Below are 25196 nucleotides of genomic sequence, written 5' to 3' on the forward strand. Positions count from 1 at the left end.
TGGTGACGAGAGCCGCAAAACAGCGGTTTTGATACAAATCTTTTATGGTGCGGGTAAGAGGATCACAGAGCGAATAAAATCAGGGGATAACAAATAATATCAAAACAAATAAAATAGGGAAATGTTTTTTTTAAAAAAATAGTGCTGACGCTAACACTGACACATAGGAGTCTGAGGCAGGTAGAGATGCTGTCAGCTTGTCCAGCTGACGCGTGCAACTGCCCGGGTTAAATGCCCCGTCGATGCCTGGACTTCCCGCCTACTCCCCCAAAATGGCGCCCAACAAGGACCCGGCTTTTCCCAAGCCAAGATGGCAGCCAAAGGTTCCCCACGCTACCCCTGGTGACGAGAGCCGCAAAACAGCGGTGATGATACAAATCTTTTATGGTGCGGGTAAGAGGATCACAGAGCGAATAAAATCAGGGGATAACAAATAATATCAAAACAAATAAAACAGGGAAATGTTTTTTTAAAAAAAAATAGTGCTGACGCTAACAATGCAATGGTCTCGGCATTGTTAAAGTTAGAGCTATTGGCATTGCTCATGACATTATTTTTGTTTGTTTTTGTTTTTAAAACATTTAAAGCAACGGCATTGTTATTTACAAGGTCAATAGCTTAATCTCTCTCAAATGGTGCGTTTCAGTAAATGCAGCCTGCTACACTCTTTTAACAATTACATTGAGCCTGCACCGCAAAGATCACACCCTGAGCAGGTCACCTCTTCAGCTTTAAGTATACAGATTGGCCTATGTGTTCTGCTGCCAATAACTGTACTAAGCGCAGGGCTTTAAGTGGGCCAGGTCCTGCCGGTGGTCAGCACCAGTAGTTTTAAAAAGTAGATGCTGAGGCGAGGCTATCGGGCTCTCCATGTTTGCCCTCGCCATCAGGGTGAAACAAAATCATAACTCTGCAGCAGGAACATCCTTCACTGTCTGTGATGTAACATCAAAGAGACTTGTTATAGTTCTTCCACAGCCTCATGCTTTCAGAACTGAAGCATTTTGAACATTATATACAACGAAGCCATAGTTGTTCCTTATTTATCTTAGGCAACTAACAACCATTGACAAAGGCAATAGTCATCGCTTGTTGTAGGTGTAAGTTACATGTTGTATTATATATCTAGATACAATTAAAAAAGAGACAAAATACTAGTCGGGAAGCACACTATGCTAAGCACAGATTAGGGGCGGGTTTATAGTTTTCTTTTTTGGGTTTCATTATTTTACTATTCTATAGGAAAATGATAATGTAGTATTCTCATGTTGTATTTTAATGTACTATGTTGTCTTGTTCCTAGCTGCTCAGTCTGTGTGAGTGTTCTGTGCGGAATGTTGGTGTGTGGGCTATGAGTGGAATGTTGGAGTGACTGGTGTCAGTGATGACAGTTGGTGGGTGGGGCTGAGCAGCTAGCAGGCTGCTCCTGGTGGGGCTGCTGATGAAGACTTACAGACTATTATACATAGGTCTTATGCTACTTGTTACTTATTTCAATAAACCTACTTGAACCTAATCATACAGCGTGGACTACATTACTACAACTTGTGCTATGAAATCTGAGCTGAAGTGGAGTGTGAAGCACATTCAACTTATTTGCTGAAATGTAGACTGTATTATATCAAAAGAGGTGAATGTGTTACTTAAACCTATTGTCTTCCATACTAATAATGTTTGCTCCCATGTATAACGTAACTGGAGACTGAACCTGAGACTTCCAGACTGGTGATGGGTAATAATTCAAGCTTTTGAATCCGAAATATGCCAGCTATGGAGAACTGTAGTTTCCAGGGAGAAAACGTAACAACTCTGCCAGTGTATGAAGGATGTCTAAGCTTTGTGGGATGTTCCAGGAACGTATGACTCGTGTTTTGTTTGTGTCTGTGTGTGTTGGAATGCCTCTGCAACGGTGGTCTGATATATGCTTTTCCTCTTCTGCCGAAATGCTGCATTGTGCCAGATAACCTTTTCGTCGCTGTTTTCAGCACGTGTCTCGTGTGTCCACCAGATGGTGCTGATGTACAGCTTATTTGTTGCAGCGTCCTGCTGTTTCGCGAACCACCGTCGAGGGTTTCAGTCTGGTGATGGTTTTCTTAATTCAGTGCAGGGCCCTTTGTTACCCAGAATTATCGAAGTGCCAGTTATTCGTAAATCCTGACGGTTGAAGCCGTGTTGAGCATAGGTATAAACGTGTTATGTAGTGAAAGCTGAGATTGGCATGCCGTGATTGTATGCCGTGGTGTAGGTGCACAGCCACTGCTAATATCACTACTGCACCTCTGCCTCCGCGCATAGATGTGTCTTATCCTGCCTTAGCTTTCATTCTCTGTTTGCTTGGAGAAGCTGAGGCGCAGCGGGTAGATCCACAGCCCCTTTGCTCTTGACCTTTGGAAAATCTGTTTCAGCTCATGGAAAAATAAATCTTTAGTGGGCCAATGAGCGACCTCTCGTCTGAACTACCTCCCCCCCCCCCCGGATTAACTTCTCGCGAACACCAACATCCCCGATTTACTCCACTTGCCATGCAACGAATGCACTGAATTGCGAACATTGACTATTTTATAGCCGAACTAGCATGGCTCACTCTTTCAGGCGAGCACACACTGTACTGGCGAAACGGACGATGCCAGGCGTTGCTTTTGCCCGCAGACTTCAGGCACCAAAGATACCTATCCCTATTTTTCATAGCTGTTGGTTTTAATGTCCTGTAGCACCCGCTTTGTGCAGACGCCACTGCCTTTCTCCGAGGCGAAGCAGAAATGCCTCGGAGAAAGGCAGCGGTGTTTTCGGATTCGGGGGCGTTTTTCTTTTTAGGTCAAGGGACTATCCGGTCTGCCGAAGGCAGAACCGGAAGTCCGGAGATTTAATGTCTTGGTGAAGAGGGGCTTGAACCCGCCCCTCTTCTCTCCTATTCTCCATTGGCTGGCCTCTCCAATGCTGGCCAGCCATTGGAGAAGAGGTTCGACTCGCAAAACAGGCCCCGTCCTTTTCGGATTCGGGGGCGTGTTTTTTCGTCTTGCCATTGGCTGGAGGAGAGAGAAACACGCCTAGCGAAAAGCAACGAAAAAACACGCCCCCGAATCCGAAAAGGACGGTGTGAGAAAGTGGCTCTGTATATACTGTTCCCTAATAGGTACAGGGTGTACAGAGTCCACAGTCCCCCAGAGGCTGATAGAGGTCAAAGTTAGGTATGACCTTACTCTCAAAAGTGGTAGCTTGGTCGAGCAGTAAGGCAGTACCAGAGGACAGTGTAAAGCATTTATTGTACACACTCAGTCAGCAAATGGTTTCACACACTCAATAACTGAACTCTAGGCCAATGGTTTATATATATAAAATATATGCTTGTTTTATTTTTAGAACCACAAAGGGGATAAAAATATACTTTCTCAGAATGAGAGGTTGAATATAAATACTTTTGTCTTAGGCAATAAATTTGTGTAAACAGTCAGTTAGTTGCAATAAACAATCCTATTTCCTAAACATAACAATGCATTGAGCTCAATGGTAAATTCAGGTTATTTGTAATAAATTACTTTTCAGATTACTTTTGGAATTCCAGGTCTAGCCCTGGTCAGTATTCAGAATCAAGTGATGAAAGTCGACTTAATAACTGTAATGATTTTTAAATAATATTTAGCTATTTCAAAAGTTAGCACTTAGAAAATATTTCAAGGAAAACATTCAATGGATCTCTATGGCAAGAAATTCAAATTGCAGGTAGAGTACTTTATCGTTACTTTAGTAATCCAGGACTGGGTACCTAGACCCAGGACTGGGGTCCTTATCAAAAACAGGTAAGTAATTTTGTTTGCAGAAATGGTACGATTTTAAAAGAATATTTCAAATTTGCAAAAGTAGACACTTAGAAGAAATTTCACAGAAAAGCAGACAATGGTTTCCTATGGGAGAAAAATGAGTTAGAGGTAAGTATAGTTGTGGACACTTTTCAGAGTCAGGGCTGGGCACCAAGATCCAGCACTGGGCGCTCACCTAGGAGCAGGTGAGCAAATTCGTTTTTGTCACTTGGCTGATTTTTGGTGAATATTTGTAGTTTTGAAAAGTTCACACTTAGAAGATTTTTGAAGAAAAAGCCAGTCAATGTTACCCTATGAGGAAAATGAAGTTAGCGGTTTAAGGGTAAGTACTCGACTGGTAGTGTTGAAATTCCGGGCATGGACTCAGGGGTCCCCCAGTGTCAGGTAGGTACAGTTGGTTCACCCTCAGCGGTTTCAGGACGGCCGGGTGCAGAGAGAGTTAGGCCCAATGTTATGAGGGATAGGGGGGCCTTGGTTGGTGGCTGCTGTCTGGCAAGCCACGCGGCTGTGGGAGCTGGGCTCCTGGTCACTTACTCAGGGCAAGTGGGGAAGTAGGTTAGTGTAGAGAGGGCACTGCCAGGGCCACTCGGGCGGCTGGGTGCAGGGTGCTTTTGAGCCTTCGGGCGCTCAATGGAAATCAATGGGGATGTTCCGGTTTGGAAAAAGGCTGCAAGCTCGGGGACAAGGATGCTTCAGGTGCCACCACCACTTTGAGAGGTAAGTTGGGTAGTTGTAGGTTAGGTGGGTACCCCGGGATTGGGCACAGGGCGCCGGGTGCAGGGGTGCCTTTTGATGTCGGAAATCTTACCCTCTGGTTGATCGCGGTTGGGGTGGCACTCTGTTCTGAGGCTGCAGGCTTCTTCTGGAATGTCGAGGGGGGTCCCTGGGTGCCGGACTCGGGGTCACAGTCGCCGTGGGGTCGTCCTCAGGGTCTTTGTCCACTCCGGCACTGGCCAGGCTTGGCTGGTGCAGAGTGTGTTGGGTCCGCGGTTCCGGGCTGCTGCCAGGGGTTAAAAATAGGTTTCTTGAGTAGAGCCTCTACTCATGGGAGTCCCAGGGGCTTAGAGCCAAAAGGTAGCCAGGTCCTCCGGGGTTGGTGAGGTTGCTGGCCACGAGAGATGCCGCGCTGGTGCAGGTTCGAGAGTCGACAGGCCGGTAGGGCTGGGGCCAAAGCAGTTGGTGTCTTCTCTTTTTAGCAGCTGCTGGGCAGGTCCTTGTTCTTCTTGCTCTTCTTGTAGTTTTCTATCTGGAATCTGAGGAAGGAAGGTTCAGGGTGCCCCTAAATACTAGATTTAGGGGCGTTACAGGTAGGTGAAGGCCAGGGACCAATGGGTCCTTGTCCTGGGGTGGGTACACCCCCTATCCTGCCTCTCTCCTGTGGGAGGGGGGCAGTAGCCTAATCCTGATAGGGTAGGGCCTCCCATCTTCAAGATGGCGAGAGCCCGGAGATGTGCTTCACCTCGCCTCCCCCACCTGAGGGGTGGGGTTGGCAGGCTGGCACATCCCCTGTCCTTGTATGGGGTTTCCGGCCAAGCTTCCTGCCAGAGTGGGGGGTTGCAGTGGCCTGGGGAAACTCCAAATGGCGGCATGCCTTTGAAGCTTCCCTTTGCTCGGCCTGGGGGAGGAGATTTCTCACCTCACCCAGGATGTGCATTGTTGCAGGCCCGGGAGAGCAGGAGCTCTCCCACCCAGGGGTCCAGCAACGTGTCTGCTGTGTGGCAGCCTGGGCAGCCTCAGAGCAGACGTGGATTTTAAGTTAGCTGTAAGGGGGCATCTCTAAGATGCCCTCTGGGGTGCTTAGTACATTAAATCCCATACTGGCATCAGTGTGGGTTCAATGTGCTGAGAAGTTTGATACCAAACTTCCCAGGCTTCAGTGTTGCCATTATGGTGCTGTGGAGCTCGTATTTGACGAGCTCTCAGCACCATGTACTCTTAAATGACAGCACTGCACTTACAGCGCCCAGGAATGGACCTGGGTACTGTAGGGGCACAGGGCTCCTGCTCCTGTGCCCACACCATAGGCGTAATGCACCCAGCTAGAGGGGTGGCTGACATATGCCTTGGCAGTGTAGGTGATGGGCATGGCACACAGTGATGTGTGCCATGTTGACTCTTTGTTTTGTCCTGCACCCAGACATTCAGCCTGCAAAGGCAGTGTGTGTGTGTGTAAGGGTACAGGGCCTCTGAGGGTGGCACAATGAGTGCTGCAGCCCTTAGAGGCCTTCCCTGGCCACAAGGCCCTGGGTACCTAGGGTACCATTTACTAGGGGCTGACATGTGGCTAGGGTTTGTCAATTTGGAGTTTGTGTGGTTTAAGGAAGGAACATAGGCCCTGGGCACCTGATTGGCAGGAACCCAGGGTACACTCAATCAAAGTACATTCAGCAATTTAGCAAAAAGTGGGGGCATACCATGCAAGAAAGATGGCACTTTCTCACAGACGGGGCCTGTTTTGCGAGTCGAACCTCTTCTCCAATGGCTGGCCAGCATTGGAGAGGCCAGCCAATGGAGAAGAGGAGAGAAGAGGGGCGGGTTCAAGCCCCTCTTCTCCAAGACATTAAATCTCCGGACTTCCGGTTCTGCCTTCGGCAGACCGGATGGTCCTTCGACCTAAAAAACCAAGTAACGTAATTCAGAGATTTAGCCAAAATAAAGCGGTCTCTCTCGGACCAAGATGTTAATACTAATTGAATCATATCTGGATTGACCAAACACTTCATTCACTGCCAAACTGCACAATCGCCGGTATCTAGTTGTCTGATAGGGAAACTTTTTTAATCCCTGTTCAGAGAAGCGCGGGGAAATTACCTGCTTTGTTGGTTCTTGTGGTTCCTGGCCGAGTAGTTACAGAATCCCTGGGCTCATCGCCGGTCTCCCCCGCCGCCTGCAGCCCCGTGACACCTGAGGGCGCGGCCGCTGTGTGGGGAGACTACACTACCCAGGAGCCTTAGCGGCTGGACGCCGTACACCGCCAGCTCGCGCTCAGTGGCGCTTAAATTCGAAACTGGTCTTCGGCCGAGCGGGAGCCTCGTCAATATCCCTGTGAGAAGCGCGGGGAAATTACATGCTTTGTTGGTTCTTGTGGTTCCTGGCCGAGTGGTTACAGAATCCCTGGGCTCATCGCCGGTCTCCCCCGCCGCCTGCAGCCCCGTGACACCTGAGGGCGCGGCCGCTGTGTGGGGAGACTACACTACCCAGGAGCCTTAGCGGCCGGACGCCGTACACCGCCAGCTCGCGCTCAGTGGCGCTTAAATTCGAAACTGGTCTTCGGCCGAGCGGGAGCCTCGTCAATATCCCTGTGAGAAGCGCGGGGAAATTACCTGCTTTGTTGGTTCTTGTGGTTCCTGGCCGAGTGGTTACAGAATCCCTGGGCTCATCGCCGGTCTCCCCCGCCGCCTGCAGCCCCGTGACACCTGAGGGCGCGGCCGCTGTGTGGGGAGACTACACTACCCAGGAGCCTTAGCGGCCGGACGCCGTACACCGCCAGCTCGCGCTCAGTGGCGCTTAAATTCGAAACTGGTCTTCGGCCGAGCGGGAGCCTCGTCAATATCCCTGTGAGAAGCGCGGGGAAATTACCTGCTTTGTTGGTTCTTGTGGTTCCTGGCCGAGTGGTTACAGAATCCCTGGGCTCATCGCCGGTCTCCCCCGCCGCCTGCAGCCCCGTGACACCTGAGGGCGCGGCCGCTGTGTGGGGAGACTACACTACCCAGGAGCCTTAGCGGCCGGACGCCGTACACCGCCAGCTCGCGCTCAGTGGCGCTTAAATTCGAAACTGGTCTTCGGCCGAGCGGGAGCCTCGTCAATATCCCTGTGAGAAGCGCGGGGAAATTACCTGCTTTGTTGGTTCTTGTGGTTCCTGGCCGAGTGGTTACAGAATCCCTGGGCTCATCGCAGGTCTCCCCCGCCGCCTGCAGCCCCGTGACACCTGAGGGCGCGGCCGCTGTGTGGGGAGACTACACTACCCAGGAGCCTTAGCGGCCGGACGCCGTACACCGCCAGCTCGCGCTCAGTGGCGCTTAAATTCGAAACTGGTCTTCGGCCGAGCGGGAGCCTCGTCAATATCCCTGTGAGAAGCGCGGGGAAATTACCTGCTTTGTTGGTTCTTGTGGTTCCTGGCCGAGTGGTTACAGAATCCCTGGGCTCATCGCCGGTCTCCCCCGCCGCCTGCAGCCCCGTGACACCTGAGGGCGCGGCCGCTGTGTGGGGAGACTACACTACCCAGGAGCCTTAGCGGCCGGACGCCGTACACCGCCAGCTCGCGCTCAGTGGCGCTTAAATTCGAAACTGGTCTTCGGCCGAGCGGGAGCCTCGTCAATATCCCTGTGAGAAGCGCGGGGAAATTACCTGCTTTGTTGGTTCTTGTGGTTCCTGGCCGAGTGGTTACAGAATCCCTGGGCTCATCGCCGGTCTCCCCCGCCGCCTGCAGCCCCGTGACACCTGAGGGCGCGGCCGCTGTGTGGGGAGACTACACTACCCAGGAGCCTTAGCGGCCGGACGCCGTACACCGCCAGCTCGCGCTCAGTGGCGCTTAAATTCCAAACTGGTCTCCCGCCTCGCGGGACGCGCGCGGGCGGCGCCGGGAGAAGCCCGGGACAAGGGCGGGGCCGTCTGCGGCCGTCCGAGGCCGGAGGAGGCTGGGCCGGGCCATCCCTTTTGGCTCGCTTGTTCAAGCTGGTCATCGTTCCTCTGTCACTGAAAGACTTCCGAGAACGTTAAGATAAGTCTGGGAGGGGTGTGTAGATTCAACACTGTCAGTTGTGTGAAGCACCACAGCTCGGGGCACAACACTTTGTCTTGTTTTGTCATACCTCACTGCAGCCATCGCCTGTGTGTCACCAGCGTAGGGCAATCTCTCACTGTAGTGGGCAAGCTAACACTCTGTGGACTTTCTCTTCTGGGTCAGCCTCAACCGTCATTTTGAGAACATGGGGAAAACCAGAAAAACACCAATTAGAGCTGGGACGGGAGTTAAGGGCACACTAGATGCATTCATTACACGTGCGGAATCGCTGTTGACACATGAGATACAGTTGACGGAGCGTAGATTGTCCCTTGATTCCTTGCTGGCACATAAACGCTCTTCGTTGGGGACAATAGCGGAATGTGTCACACCTGGAGTGAGCACATCGGCAGGTCAGGGTCCGTCCTTGCTGAGTAAAACCCAGGGCTCTACATTAGCACAAGTTTACACAAATAGGCAAAGCGACGGGGATGACGAGCTACCGCTAGTGGTGGGCCCCGCGGTAGAAATGGAGGTTAGCGGACCTGGGGGTGTTCAGGTGGATGCCCAAGAACAGAATGCGATTACTCCCGGGGGTGAGAGGGATCTTAACGCTTTAGTGGAGAAAGAAAGGGTAGTAGTTACCCGATCAAAAAAAGCCTTAATAGCGCCAGACCCCCCCCAGAAAGTGCCACTATTGAGAGTTTGAAGTCCTCAACCAGGCCACAAAAAAAGGGGACAAGCAAAAATAAAAATGATACAAATGCAAAAAAAGGTGGTTCCAGAATAGACCCTATAATAGTCGAGGATGAAAACAATAGGCCAGCTTGTTCACAATGTCATTCCAACTCCCCTGTAAACAGAATGGATTGGTCGCAGGAGATATTGAAAACACTTGAATCCAAGTTGGAAGCCCTTTTCCTTAAACACTTGGCCCCCTTGGTGGAAGATATAAAGAAAATCGAGGAAAAGGTCAATAGGCTGTTGGAGATGGATAAATGCGTTCTCCCAGTCCCCCAACAAATTACGATACCGGATGGGCAAGAGATTGTATCTCACCCGGGACGAGCAGGGTCAAAGCAGAGGGCTGATCGCAACGTGAGCGATGATAGTGACACACACCCTGTTCAGACTCCTGTGAGTCTCCCAACAAGAGGCTAGTACAAAAGCCCAGATAGCAGCCACCGGTTCTCATAATGCCCAGGTGCTGAGCTCCCCGGGCCTCCAGACGCTAGATTTGCCCCCGGCATGTTGCCCCCACACAATAGTTTTAGCAGGGGTTCCGGCCCAAAATGGGGAAAGAGAAGAATCTACAGTTTCCTTGATAAATAAGGTCAGTCACTGGTTGCATAATAACGTGAAGGAATCTAAGCAGTGGAGAACGCATATTCTCATGGCAAGGAGGGTAGCTTGGATTGGTCCCTCAAAAAAGAAGTTTGCTGGAGATTGTGTCATTGTCAATTTTAGGCACCGAGAGCTGGTAAAAGACCTGTTGGGTTATAGTTATGTGGCTTTTGACAGTGGGCCGACTATTAAAATGCTCCCTCTAAATTTTTTCTACAGGGACCAGGCAAAAGTACCGCGTCAGGGGCCACGAAGTAGAGTGGAAGCCCCGCTATCAAGATCATATAGACTGGGGTCAGTCTCTAATAGGTTCAACCCATTGTCTGATGCGGCAGTGATGGATGAACTAGATTGACAGACTCAAGTAGAAATACCGGAAAATCCATCACCTTCAGACAATATTATGCCTGGGGAGAATGTTGGCTCTATAGGTGTTGGAAATACCCCACTCCCACACCGGTAAGGGTTGGTGGTAACGGAGTATTTCCAGGGACATACAGTGGTAGCTTGGCTCGAGTGGTCAGGAATCAGGCACCGTGCTAAGCATACGACATACCCATACAATAACCATGCGTGCATCCGTTCCAAAAACGACTCTACACCGTAAAAATTATGAAAATCTTTCTTTATCTTCTTTTTCTCTTAGTTGCTGATTAGATAAATAATACACAATCACAATATACAAGCTTTTTAAATAGTGCAGGTCAAATAAATACTGTCTTAATGATTCAATAAATGAGGGTGATCTTAAATAAGTAAGGCATAAATATAAGTGCAAAACATACAGGCAATTAAATATTCTGAGGCAATAAATACTGTAAACCAATAAATATTGTGCATCAATAAATACTGTGGACCAATAAATACAGTGAAGCAATAAATAGGTTAAATACAATAAATACAGTGCCCCCAGTAAATAATTAAAAGCTGACAGTGACACTCATAGAATCAGATCACATTTGAATTCCTATGGGCTGATTTGGCCCAGGCACAGCTTGTGGGGATGTGGAAGGCTTGAGGGTGTCTACTCCCTGGCTTGGACAAGGCTGAGGCCTAAACTGAGGTAGATCAAGGGGGGAATACCAGAGACCTGGCTCTCTCACTCTACACAACCCCTCTAAATTAGTCTCAGCTCACCCCTGGCACAGTCCAGCTGGTTCCAGCACCTCTCTAACCCCTAGAGTAGTCTCTTAGGATTCCACAGGGCCTTTGGCGCCCTCTATTCCACTTACTGCCCTTTTTCTGAAGCTCCGACGCCGCTGGAGTCGTGTCGACGCCGTGAGGCGGTTCCGGTTCAATGTCGGCGGCCTCGGCACAATGTCAGTTCTTGACGACGCCGGCAGGCGGTTCCGGATCGATGTCGGCGGCCTCGGCTCGACCTCGACCTCCGATTCGATGACGTCGGGCAATCTTGGCTTGATGTCGACTTCAGGCGGCTCCGGTCCGATGGCGACCTCAGGTTCGATGACGTCGGCCGGCCTTGACTGTCGACTTCCGGCGGCTCCGGAGTGCGATCTCCACTCCCGACCTCCGGTGCTCCTCTCCTCAGGTTTCCGGCGACTCCGGAGTGCGACCTCCACTCCCGACCTCCGGCACGATTCTCTCAGGTTCCGGCGACTCCGGAGTGCGATCTCCACTCCCGACCTCCGGCACACTTCACCTCGGTCTCCGGCGACTCCGGAGGGCGGACTTCACTCCCCCGTTGACGCCGCTTACTCGACCTTGGGTGACTTCCTCCTCGACCTCTGGGACTCCTCACGACCTCCGTCGGTGCCCTTTCTCGATCTCTGGCGGCTCTGGGTACAACGTCTGCTTTTCCAGTCAGCGCCGCTTCTCCACCTCGGGCTCCAGGTCTCCAGGCTACTCGACGTCCGGCTCCAGGGAAACCAGTAAACAGGTCAGGTACTTGCTTTCTTGACTTCTAAGGCCTGTTCCTGCTGTCCAGGTCCTTAAGATGGTTTTTCTTGCTTCTTCCCACACAGGGCTCCAGGCTGGGCTCAGTCAGTAGGGACTAGTATCACGGGTGGGTTTATGGACCCCACTCCAGGCACAAGTTTCCACCCCTGCTGCCTCACTCCTTCCTCCTTCAGGTTTCTGCTGCTCTCTCTTCACCAGTCAGGTGCCAACTGCCAGCTCCAACTGCCAACTCTCTGTCTTAGCTTCCCAACATTCTAAACCGCCTCCAACTGTCACAGGGTTCTGGAATGTTCTGGAAGGTGCTGGTAGGTTCCAGTGGATGCCGGTGATGTCACAGGTGGCCACCATTTTGTGCTCCAGGCCCTCAGACAGAAGTTCCAGGGGTAGATAAAATGGCTCCCTGAATCTGCATCAACACTAAAAAGTCTGGTGGTTCCCAAAAAGGAAAAATTCAAACAGGGTTTGAGGCAAAAGTGGGACAAAATAAATAATGATGAGGAGGGACCACCCAAAGGGCTGACAGGTCTAACAATAGGAAATAGCCTTTTACCCGAAATCCCCTAAAATGAGGTTGTAACAACTCAATTAGCGACTAGTTCTGCAGTAGATCAGAGTAGTTCAGCAGAAGTGGGATCCCAAATTCAATATTCCCAAGTAAGGAACGTGATCACCCCGGGGAACGGGGAACTTAGGGTAGTATCGTGGAACATTGCTGGAATCTCTCCCAAATTAAGAAGCAAGGAATGGTTGGAGTACAGCAAAAAGTTTCACATTATTTGTTTACAAGAAACATGGGAATTGGATAGAAATGCCCCCCATCTAGATGGGTACAAAATGTTTTTTGTGCCCGCCCAAAAATCTATGATGGGAAGAGCGAAAGGGGGACTAATAACGTATGTATCTCTGACGCTACAAGGGACATGGGAAGGCATGGGCTGGAACTCTGAATATATTCAGGGTCTTAGTTATAGTAAAAAGGGGACTAAATTTGTTTTGATACATTTTTATAATGCGGGCCAATCAATGCAGAGGTTGGCTGATCTGAAGGATAGACTGGCCGACTTGCTTTCTAGGGGAAAGCATCCCCCAAATATAATTTTGGTGGGCGATTTTAATTGTCACCCATGCCCATATCTGAAATGGGTCGGGGGAACATGGAATTCTTGTCCTTCCACTAGTGATTGGCACCTTGAACACACGCAGGAAGGCAGTGAATTAAGCAAGATTCTGGGGATATACAATCTCGTCCCTACAATGGACCTGATTAAGCCCAGGTTCCCGAACATCATAAATCCCACGTTTAAAGGCAGGGGAAAAGAAACTATTATTGATTTTATTTCTCATGGGTTTAAAAGTAGGATCATAGATTATAACATAGAAATCAGTATTTTTAGTGATCATAACCCACTGGTGTTATCATTGATGGACGCTGACGATTCCGTGCAGTTAATGCCTAGGACGTTAAGGGGAAATTTGGAAGCAACTGATCAGGGCAGGCGGCTACGTTGGTCTAATACTGATGGGGAAGTATTCTATAAAAAACTTCTCGCAAACCCAGAAAGCGGGATATGGTTGTGCCTAAACCAAGAAATTAGAGGCCAAGATCTGATAAACGCATTTGAAAGCATGGCAAGGGATATTGACAGACTATTGAGGATCAAAACACAAGCACCGCCCAATCTCACACCGAAATGGTTTGACAAAGCATGCTCCAGAGCCCAAAAAGAACTAAAACGGGCACTTAAAAAGGTACCGAAGGACAGGAGTATGATAGTGGAATGTAGGGCCCACTACAAAATGGCCATAAAAAAGAGGAAAAAATCTATCCACTATGAAGCTTGGGTGAATTTAAGGGAGGCAGCCGAAATGAGAGATATGTCACGGTTTTGGAGGGTGATTAACGATCCTAGTTTTCAGCCCCCAAACAGTGTGAAGGTCTCCTGCAATATCTTGCCAGAAGCGTGGGTCTCCCACTTCAAAAAATTGTATAACCAGGGCAGCACCATGACTCATTACATCTCTGATGCAGGTGGGTTGCCAAGTTCATGGGTCCAGTTCTCAGTGGACCAAATTAAAGTTGGAATTCAAGCCCTGACAAAGAATAAGGCCCCGGGCCCAGATGGGATTCCTCCTGATCTATTCTTATCCCAGGTTGACCTGTGGGCTCCCTTACTCACTAGAGTTTTTAATACAGCAGTGGAAAGGGGTATGCCCAGGTCGTGGTCAACTGCCACTATCGTTCCCCTCTTTAAAAAGGGCAATCAAAGCGATCCCCAATGTTACCGCCCGATTTCACTAATTGATGTCTCAGCAAAGGTTTTAGGGAAGGTAATTCTAAACCGTCTGATGGACTGGGCTGAGGAAAACAAGATTATTACAGATACCCAGTACGGTTTTAGAACGGGTCGCTCTACTTCAGATCAATGTCTCAACCTTTATAACCTGGTGGCCAAGTATACTCTTGCGGATGATGGGACAGTTTATCTCGCTTTCATGGATCTAACGGCAGCTTTTGATCGGGTCAACCGGGAAAAACTATGGGAGATTTTAGAGTTGCTTGGGGTGGACCCTAGTCTGATTTTCATTTTAAAAACTCTACACAGGGACACAACTGCTCAGATCAGATACAGCAACGAGGGGAACTTAACTGAACATTTCGCTTGCACTGGGGGGGTGAGACAGGGTTGTATTCTAGCGCCCTTTTTATTCACGATATACATAAATGGCTTGGATAAAGCCCTAGGAGAATTGGGGGTGGACTGCTCTAGAGTAGGCAACAGAAGTATACCTGTTCTGCTATATGCGGACGATGCAGTACTCCTCGCACGAACAGGGAGGGGTCTGCAGGCCCTCATTGATGGCTTTTGCGGGTTTATGGCACACCTAGACTTATCTCCCAACCTAACAAAATCCTATATCATGGAAGCTGGAAAAAGACCAATGAGGAATTTCAGTTTCAAAATTGGGGGTCATAAGCTTGAGCAGGTTGAAGTGTTTAATTATCTAGGAATCATTTTTGACAAACACTTAAAATTCACGCCACTAGTTACAGAAAAGTGTAAACAGCACACAAATATAATGGGTTCAATTATGTCACGCGCCATGAGGTTAGGCCACTGGTCCCCGAACGAAGTATTGAATTTATACAATTCAATCTGTTGTTCTAAGATCATGTATGGGAGCGAGGTCTGGGGTACTAGAAACACCGCCACGATTCAACAGGAGGAAAATAAGTTTCTTAGAAGGATCTTGCAAGTACCACAAAGCATCCCGGCCTATATCATACATGAAGAGTTAGGGCTCCCTTACATCTCTGATAGAATAAGCCTTAAACCAATAATGTGTTGGATTAAAATTTGGACTAATCCTGATGCTAGCTTCAGCAGAGATATAATTACAGATTGTATTAGAAGGGAAAAGTCACAAGATTCCATGGCTCAAATTCGTGAAGGATAAGTTGAAGTGGCTGGGCTATGTAAGATGTTTTGATGAACCCACCTCTATGACGTCCCAATCAAAAACACTCATAAAAGCGGAATACTTCAGGCGGGTAGCTTGCCATAGAGAAGATAGTGAATTATTGAAAGGCTCAGTGCGTGCATATATACTTACGAAATCCGTTGCTGGCATAGAACCTTATTTGGCGCAAATCTATAACAAAAATGACAGATTTTTAATGACCAGATTTAGACTGGACCTTTTACACCACATTTTAGCTGTTCCCGCGGGATTCACAAAAGATATTGGTTCAAAGGGTCCCTGTGGCTGCGATCTGGGATCTCCACAGGATACTCTTCACTTTGTATTCTTTTGTCCCCTATACGAATTCCCGCGGGATGTCTTTTTAAAACCCATCCTAAAAGCGAATAAATTCACCCACGTCAGGGTAGCTCTGTTATATTTAAAACTTTCTGCGGAACCTCTCACACTGTTTTGTACTGTGAACTTTTTAAGACTTGCTGCAAAATTGAGGAAATCGAGATGTGAGACAAGTTATTCCGTTGTCAGTGTATAGGAGGTGGTGTCTCGCCTCATGTTATTTGATCCGCACTATGCAGAAAACAGTAATAATACCCAAAGAAGTATGTAAATGACGTACTGGATGATTCATCGCATCAGGGATGTTATATGGTATTTTTAATGTTAAATTTTTTTTATAACATGTGTTTTAAGCTTCTATGATCGTATATTTTATTCTGGATGATGGTTTTTTCTTCTTTGCACTATATAGTTCTTGCACCCTGCACTTTAATGATTATTAGAACATTGGAATGTTGGGAGCTCCATTGAAAACAATGGAGTGCTCCGGGCTTATAATGGCTGGTATAAGCCCGGAGCACCAACATTCCAATGTGTCTTTGTTCACAGCTCTGGCTGTGAACAAAGACTTCAGGGAGCCTGATGGGATTTCAATTCCCTGCGCTCCCTGAAGGCTTTGTTTTGTTAGAACATTCTGCCCTCTAGTGGCAGAATGTTCTAATAGCCTTATAGCCCTTCATAGAAGGGCTATACCGGCTTTTAAAGTCCCTCTGCTTTGTTAAAGTCCCTCGCCTTCGGCTCGGGCCTTTAACGCTGCAGCGGGCCTTTATCAGCCGGTATAGCCCGCTACGGCGGGCTATAAGGCTATAATAATGGATGAACTTATAGCCAGCCAGTCGTTTTGTACAATCTAGTCATCGAGACTATGAACAGGACATTCAGAATCGACCTATTTCTGTATTTCCACTGTGTTAATGAATTTTAATATGCGAAGTTGTATGTAATATTATGCTGTAACCTGTGTAATTATTTTGTTCTTTTCTTGGATGTTTTTATATCCAAATAAAGATATTTTGATGATGATAATCCCTGTTCTAGAGGCTTCTGAGAGACCTATCCTGTTGCCACAGATACTGCTCCTTGGCTTTTTGTACCGTTAACCTGTTGTCTGTCAAAACAAGGGAAAGCGGGTGTACCCTAATGTTTGTGATAACTGTTGGAGGGCATTCGATTTAATAGACCGTTCTGATCAATTAGCGCTTGTAGTCGATTCCTTTACTATATAACACTTTCTATGTATCTTGAACTATCCAAAAGGTTTACAGTTGAGCCATTCACAAATGTACAGTGAGCATTACATTGTGGTGAAATCTGTAAGCTAGTACACTATTTTTTTTTTTTGTTTTTTTTTTGTTTTGCACTTGCCATCTTGAATCTGGCTATAACTAGAATTTGTAAATGGAGCAGGTTTCTAGAGTGGATTAAGTCATGCACGTGCTGAACCCAGTGCTCAGACACTGCTTGCAGCGTAGTTCATTGGTTTCCATCTGCTTCCGTCTCAGGCAATTGAGAACACGCCGGTCTTGAAAGTGAAGAAAAGCAGTGATGCCGACAGAAGGCTTTCCGTCGAAAGAATCTACCAGAAGAAGACGCAGCTGGAGCATATTCTGCTCCGACCGGACACGTACATTGGCTCTGTCGAGCTGGTGACACAGGTAAGGGGGGGTCAGAAAGGTGGTGTTTACTGGCACTATGAAAGAGCCGCTTATGTTCAGGTGCGAGCAGGGGTCTCCAACGTTTTCTGTAATAAAAGCTAATTCTGTTCAATGTAAGTGATGCTGATCTACCCTTCATGTTACTGTAGTAATTGTGATCATGTCATAGAAGATGACAGGAGTGGCCACACCACGCAATAATACCAGCAGTTTTCACCTCCGTGCGTCCAGCCAGGGTTACCAGCAGTAACGTGAAAAATGCTTCATCATTTGGAAAGCGTCTATATAGTGAATAGGCAACAGTCCTCGTTGCAATGCCCTTCGCACCAGGGTAATATTAGTAATGAGACTCCCCAATGTCTCACGATTTATCATTCAGGTATCAATTTTCAATATATTTTGGAAATCAACCATTTTTCGCCAAACATCCGGTTGAGTTCTAAAAATATACACATTTTCTTCTTGAATACACCCTACTCAGTTTTCGACTAAATCTATTAATTCATCCAAGCAAAAACTTCTAATTTAGCAGGCTAGGTTGCACCTAGACGAGCTACTTAACAGGTGGCTGGAGAGATACCAGTAGCCCACAAACTACTCGTAGGTGTTGCCTGAGCTACAAGAACTGTACCTCAAAAGATTGGGTATGAAATTGTTAATGCTTACTTTGGGAACATTGATTGGGGCCTACTTTTTTTTTTTGTGCATATTTTTGTATAGCGCGAACTTGACCCGAATCCAATCAAGTATCAGAGCGCTTTACATAGCACCAGTTACGTTACATGAGGACACACATTCATTTTTTGTTAGGCACGGCGAGATTAAGTGATTTGCCCAGAATCACAGGATGTCTAGCGTCATTACCAAGACTCGAACCAAGTTCTCCCAGGTCCGAGGTTGAGCGCCCTCACTGTTAGGCCAACTCCTCTCGAACAGGTCTATATAACTATATTTGCTGGCCCCTCAGTCATGCAGAAAATACAATCTTATTTTTTCTTTCTTTCAGCAAATGTGGGTATACGATGAATCTGTTGGGATGAACTGCAGAGATGTGACATTTGTTCCTGGATTGTACAAAATCTTTGATGAAATTTTAGGTATGTTTAATTTGTACACATGACCCCGCCCGGAAATCAAAAACGCATATATCTATTTCAAATAGTATGAGATGTTGGACAGGTAACTCAAAGACTTAATGGGGTGCACAATTTGAAAATCGCCCGATTTCCTGTTTTTAGGTCGAGCCATTCGTCTGTTGTAAAGCATATTGTTGCTTATCCAAGGACATGAGTTTGGAGCCTGCCCATTTCTCATTAGTTGATTTAGTATCCCCCTCATTTAACTTCTTCGTGTCCCAGCTTGCTAGTTCTGCGTCTGTGCCTCCCATGGCATTCCCTCTTTGCAATTGATTGGCTGATATCGGCTTAAGCTATTTGCTGCACTATATATATATATTTTTTGTGTTCAGCACTCAGTGACCGTGCATATTTTATTGAGCGTTTTGCCCTTGTGTCCTTCTCTCCATCCACACCCCCTTAATGCTTGCCCATATACTTCTCTCATGCTTCCCCCACCTGTGACCATCTGTTTTCCTTCCCCCAACACCTGTTGGTTCAATATTACCATATTAGCCCCCTCTCACCCCCGCAGCACATTGCTTCCAATCCCCGTTCCACTTTAATGTTTTTAATCTTAAACCACGTTGGACAGCTTGTTCAAAGATTTATGCCATACAGCAGTCATGGTAGCTCTAGCAAAGGCTGGCATTTGAGGGTGTGTGTTGGACCTACGTCCTAGGGGTAGCTTGGCTCAGATCAACAGGCTTACATCTCTACTGGGCCTCTCATGCGTGCATCATACCCAGCTCGCAATCTTGTGCAGCACCACTCAAAAAGGACACTACACCGATTAAATGTAAGGTTTACTATAAGACTTTCTCATTTCGTTCTTATTTGAATCGAGTTTCAATTAGACCTTACAATCTGAACATTTCATTACATTTTCATATGAACGTTCCTCTTTATCTTGAGGCAAAACCAGTCCTACAGTACAGAATAAACTTTTCATCCAATGTGTTTTTACAGCTAAACACTCCGTTACATTTCAGAATAGCATTTCCAAATATTACATGTCAACATTGTACAGGGAGAATTACTTCAGACTTGGCACATCGTTAACACTCTCCGTGTGGGCTATGCATAGCACCTGGCCTCTGGAAGGACATCTAACCCCCTGGCAACCCTGCCCAGTAACCAATCCCCGATTTACTCTCAGGGTAATCCTTAAACTAACAAAGGGGGGTTTAACTGGCTGCCCTGGATATATACCACTTATCAGGACAGGGGTAGTACCGTTGACAATCTAGGGGTTACTTCCATCCAGGTAGCTATTGGGGATGGTTTGCACAGTGAATCTACACTATCCCGAGGACCTTTGAACCCTCAATGCTTTTGGTTACTGGGGCTGGCACCACCACCATCCGCCCCAATATGTGTTCCACCCTTCACCTCACTCGAGTCACTCACGTGGGGGCGCTATACTGCCAATAATTATAACAGTCGTGGAAGGTCTTCCCTTTCTTAAAGTCTTTGGAAAGTTCCCCAGCGCACAAACACTCTCCCACGCTATTTTCCCCCTCTTACTGTCCGTCTGATGTTCTCCTCTGGCAGCTCACGAGATTGCGCGATATTCCCCTTCGTTGGTGTCACGGAGCCTTTAAGCGGTGGAGGAATTCTCTCCCAGCAGTCAGGATGCAAGATTCCCTTCCACGGGGCCACCTCCCCTCAGGATCTTCCCTCCCCCAGGCTCTCTCCTATTCCGATGGGAACCTCCGTCCGTCGTCAGAGGGCACTCTCCCTAACTTGTTGGCAGAGCCTCCTCCTCCCCACCGGTCACCTGACTAGGAGGCGTCGTTGTCGGTCAGCCCACCACTCCTGTGGCTCCAGTCCCGGGACAGCGCGTCCGATGGAGGTGCGGCCTCCGCTCCTGCACAGCCAGGGGGCGGCGCTCCAGCCCCGGCTTATGTGACTCGGGCAGCGACTTCACGGCTGCCCCACTTGCACTTCCTAATGCGGGTTTCCACAGCAACGCAGCTGTGCTGCTCTCACTTCGCCACACGCCCGGGGCCGCTCCCTCTACCCAGGCGACTTGCTGTCGGCAGCGACAGCCTAATTTCTCAGGTAACGCTGTGTCCGGGCATTAGGGAAGACAGCTACAACTTGAAGGCGGCACTCGGGGAGGAAGGGCGATTGAGTTTACACGGTGCCGATCCTCTCACGGCACAAGGACTGAACTGACAGGACCCTCAGGGCATGGGCGCACACATCTTTCTCAGAATCAGTACAGATGGCGATCGCAGGCGACAGCGGAGCTATCAGTCGCTAGGCCCCATCAATGGCCCTCCCTCCGAACTCAGAGGTCAGGGGGTACACTCCTCCTCGGGGTCTCACTAAATACTCCGGTCTCAAGTCACTGGCGGCACTCAGGGACTGGTCATCAGGTTGGGGGTGGTGTCGCTGGTGAGGGGAACCCGTGCAGACCCTAAGACCTGTCAATCCCTGACCAGTGCAGCCACCTCCCCACTCAGGTGCCTTACTCCTGGTTAACCGGCCACTCAGCTCTACTCTAAAATGGCCGCCCTCCTGTCACCTCTATTTATCACCTTGGGCCTGACTTGCCAGAGGGGCCCAGAAGGTTCCGGAACCTCTCATGGCAGTCAGGGTCCAGGTGCTGAGGTGACAGTTGGAGCCACCATTTTGTGTATCTCACCTCCCTCATCTAGTTTCCCCAGTGGAGCACGTTGCGCCTCTCCCTCAGGTAGTGAGGATGAGGCGCCCAGAACCTCTACATCAGCACCCAAAAAGTTTGGTAGACAGAAAAAAATGAGGAGGGGGAAAAGACAAAAATAATAAAATGAGGAGGGAACTGCCAAAGGGCTGACGGGTCTAACGGTGTGTGAATCAATTTTATGTTTAGGGCTTCCAGTTTTATGGTATTTCTGTCTGTATTTTTCCATATTTATTGTTTGTCAACTTGATCTATTTATTCGTATTTATTATGGGTTTTGTGAAAACAAGCTGAAACTGGTATATTTCCACATTTATTTACCCAATAAATATGGAGTCATGTTTGAATGCCTGCCAGTTTTCAGTAATATGAACACCCCCAGAAGATAAATCAATGCAATTATAGGAAAATATGCCCATTTCTTTTTCAGCATTGTGCGTATTTACTGCTGTTTAAGCCTCTTTACTAAAATTCCTTTATTTTTTACCCTTCTTACCTATCAATCCACACTGTTATTGTCATGGCAGTGTATTTAGAATCCCTCAAAAAGCACCTAATTTCCGTTTTTATCCACATTGAAAATACAGACAAGAAAATGAATGGTTCTCTGTATTAATCTGTAACGATCAGTAAAAACGGAAATCAGGGCGCCTTATTTATATTGTACAACGTGTATGAAGAACTGCGTAAGTACCTGTATAGATTTGTGTAGTGACCTGCCAGTCGGCGCCCCTTTATATTCCTAAATTAAGCACCCCTCTTCTCTTTCAGTGAACGCTGCTGATAACAAGCAGAGGGACAGCAGCATGTCCTGCATCAAGATTGATATTGACCCGTAAGTAATCTTGCGCTCTCCTTCTAATTCTGCCTTGTACCTTCCATGTTAAAATTCTGCGTGGCCGGCTCCGGCTTTCATCCTTAAGCCTTGGCTGCAACTAGTATCACTGAGTCAAAAATGACTGTTGCAAGTCCACTAGGATGCTTTAGTCTGCTCTTTCTCTTATGATTTATGCACAGGTCCACCAGAATTGTGCAGCAGGGGAGGGTCACATTATGCGTAAGGGTTGACTAAATTATGTACCAGGAAAGGGCATTTTATGCAACCTAATGCGGCGTGTTCTGTGATGGTATTGCTTCATAATTTTGGCAGTTCACGTTAACACTGTCAGGGCAAAAGTTTGCCTCTTTAGTACAAGCTGAGCATCCAAACAGCGGTTAGCAGCTGAAAGATGCATAGGGCATTCCACTGTGTGGCAACATGGGCCGCACCACTTACATTTTGTTCCCTTTGAGCTAAAAATATTTTTCAGACTGCAGATTATGCAGCAAGTGATGAGCTGTGTGGCGAATGCGGCAAAATCCATAATGGGGAAAACGCCGCTGACTGGCATAATTGCAGTGGTCCTGCTTATGTATGACGGACACAATTTTCTTGTGTATCAGGAGCTGTCACTTTGTTTTAAAAGCCCTCCGAGCCTGCTTGAATAATTAAAGATACGGTCTGATGGTACCGGGGTTAAAAAAAAAAATGCAGTGTTAATGCTATAATCTGAACTTGTTATAGCGTCTCGCTACAATGTTAGAATGTGGTTTCCAGGCGCTAATGAGATGTAGTTCAGCGCTTACAAATCGCGGAAATGTACCTTGCCTCGCACCTCGATTGTGTCGGGAGGGCACTAGTGCCCGCTAATATTAAGCTTCATAACTTGTACGGCATGGCATTCTGCTGCCATCATGTGTCCATTTTTGGCATTGCAGACATCCAAGCATTGTCATGACCATGTTTGTACGTTTCATTAGGTCTCGCCTGAGCCAGCGCTTTAGCGCTGCTCTCGCGAGAGCATTTGTAAATGGGGGATCTGGAAGTGCAAACGAGTGCTTTTAGGCCTCCAAATACAGTGCATGTGCGCTGGGCGCGCGCACTATTTGGCAGTCTGCACACCATTTGCTTTCACTTTCGCGGCCGCTTGTCCGCGAAACTGATCCCCATTTGCCACCCCCTCCCTTATCCCACTTCCTGCTTGTTCCTTTGTGCCTACCCTTCTTCTTCACCTCTAATACTCTCCTCTCTCACCAGGTTTGCATCTCTCTTGGGGTTCGGCCCGGTCCTCTCTAATTCTCAAACTTCACGTTCCTTTCCCTCTCTTTCCATAACCTCCCTCGCTGTTTTATCAAAGCCCACTCACTTCTTAGTGACCCTCAGTCTCATGTCTCTCCTCACCCTCTCGCTTTGTCAGCCGCTCTTCCTTCCCTCCCTGTCTCTTCTGATTCTAACTTTTTTCTTAAGACTCCTCCCTTCCCTGAACACTCGTTACTTCATTCCCTCTCTTTGATCTCCCTTTAATCCTTTCTTTAGTGCTATCCCCTTACGGCTGCTATCACTGTGGACGTCCTCTTTCCACCTGTTTAGTGCTGTACTCCCCATTACCAGCAAAGCAGTGACGCTTCACTTGAAGCACGGGTCGTGAACCCACGTTTCGGAAAATTCAAACAATAACAAAACCGACCAATGAACAGCTGAGTTGCTCTGTCCTTGACCAACCAGACTAGCGTCTCTGGAGAGTGCTCGAGCTCTCAATTGGCGTCACCTTCTACCAATCAAACACCGACCATTGTCCAATGATGCGCTCGGTGCTCTTCAGTTCGTTCCAAAAATTCACCAGATATCAGGAGACAGTGCATTGTTTTAGAATGGGGTTTACAACACCGGGTAGCAGACAGTGTCCTCTACGTTTCCCGTAGAACAAGCATTTGCAATGCATTAGGTCTCGCATTTACGCGAGTTTGAGCTATTGACATTGCAAATAACAATGCCTATTGGCATTGTCATTTACAATGCCAATAGCTCTAACTCGTGTAACTGCGAGACCTATTGCATTGCAAATGCTTGTACACATATGCCTCTTGTCCAGTTACTGCTGGGTGTAATCAAAGGTAGGGTGTCGCACGGGAATACTCCTGTGATTCTGTGCAATGCTGGTAGACCATGGAGCTTTCCTGGGATGATCTGTGGCAGTGTCGATTTTTTTTGTGGAGCGAAACTTTGTGCCCTGTGACTGTTGCATGTGTTTTGCATTTTTCAGAGGGAACAACACGATCAGCGTGTGGAATAATGGAAAAGGTATCCCCGTGGTAGAACATAAGAGCGAAAAGGTCTATGTTCCTGCTTTGATATTTGGGCAGCTTTTAACTTCCAGTAACTATGACGACGACCAGAAGAAAGTTACAGGTAACCCATTTTTGAAAATTGTGTGTGCAGGAAGTTCATGGCCGACAACACGACACCATTGAATAGTTTGTTCCATGTTATTGCTGCCAGCGCCGTCTTTTGTGTGTTTCATATAAAAGTAACCTGTTTCAACACAAATATTTTTCAGGTGGAAGAAACGGCTATGGAGCAAAATTGTGTAACATTTTCAGCACCAAATTTACAGTGGAGACTGCATGTCGGGAGTACAAGAAACTGTTCAAACAGGTACAGAGCAGTGTGTTCAAAGCAGCCGGGGCAACTGTTACTAGGAAGCAGTGTCGAAGCTAGTGGTTTAAGTTAACTAGAGTATGCAGAAAACTAGTGTCCCGATCTACACCTTATGTAATATTTTTCTACCCTCTGGTTGGGCAAGTAGTTAATGGGGCAAGAGTCAGAATCATATTGTGCCACACGTCTCCTACAGCAAAATGGAAGCTGGCTTTGTCAGTGCTGTTGCATCTGAGATTTACCTGTGCGGCTTTTGTTCTTTGGTAGACTTGGACAGAGAACATGTCAAATGCAGCGGACGCCAAGCTGAAGTACTTTGATGGTGACGATTACACCTGCATCACTTTCCAACCTGATCTGAGCAAATTCAAGATGGACGTCCTGGACGCGGACATCGTGGCCCTCATGTCGCGTAGAGCTTATGACCTTGCTGGCGCTACCAAGGGCCTCAAAGTCTTCCTCAATGGGAAGAAGCTGCCGGTGAGTATTCAATGCCATCGCTTGAGTCCTGCTGGATGCTTTGTTGCTCTACTTCAGAATTTTATCCCCTGCTCACTTGACGACGCCTTCATTCTTCTCAGCAGTTTATGTACTTGTGTTTTCTGGACTGTTCGATGTAAACTGCTTCTCCTACATTGGGTCATTGAGAGATTTGC

At 47.8% G+C, this 25196-nt stretch overlaps 1 protein-coding gene across 2 annotated transcripts in view; it reads left to right on the top strand.

The window, feature by feature from the left end:
- LOC146869650 (DNA topoisomerase 2-alpha-like) overlaps positions 1-25196 on the top strand; it is a 163499-nt gene that overhangs the window by 9897 nt on the left and 128406 nt on the right. For both annotated transcript variants that reach the window (XM_085609488.1, XM_085609504.1), the window contains exons 2-7: positions 17124-17276; positions 18283-18373; positions 21834-21897; positions 24146-24291; positions 24440-24537; positions 24808-25020. In XM_085609488.1, the coding sequence (XP_085465614.1) occupies positions 17124-17276; positions 18283-18373; positions 21834-21897; positions 24146-24291; positions 24440-24537; positions 24808-25020 (765 nt within the window). The remainder of the gene's footprint in view (positions 1-17123; positions 17277-18282; positions 18374-21833; positions 21898-24145; positions 24292-24439; positions 24538-24807; positions 25021-25196) is intronic.

Source organism: Triturus cristatus, chromosome 1_1 (genome assembly GCF_964204655.1).
Source record: "Triturus cristatus chromosome 1_1, aTriCri1.1, whole genome shotgun sequence".
Taxonomy (NCBI): domain Eukaryota; kingdom Metazoa; phylum Chordata; class Amphibia; order Caudata; family Salamandridae; genus Triturus; species Triturus cristatus.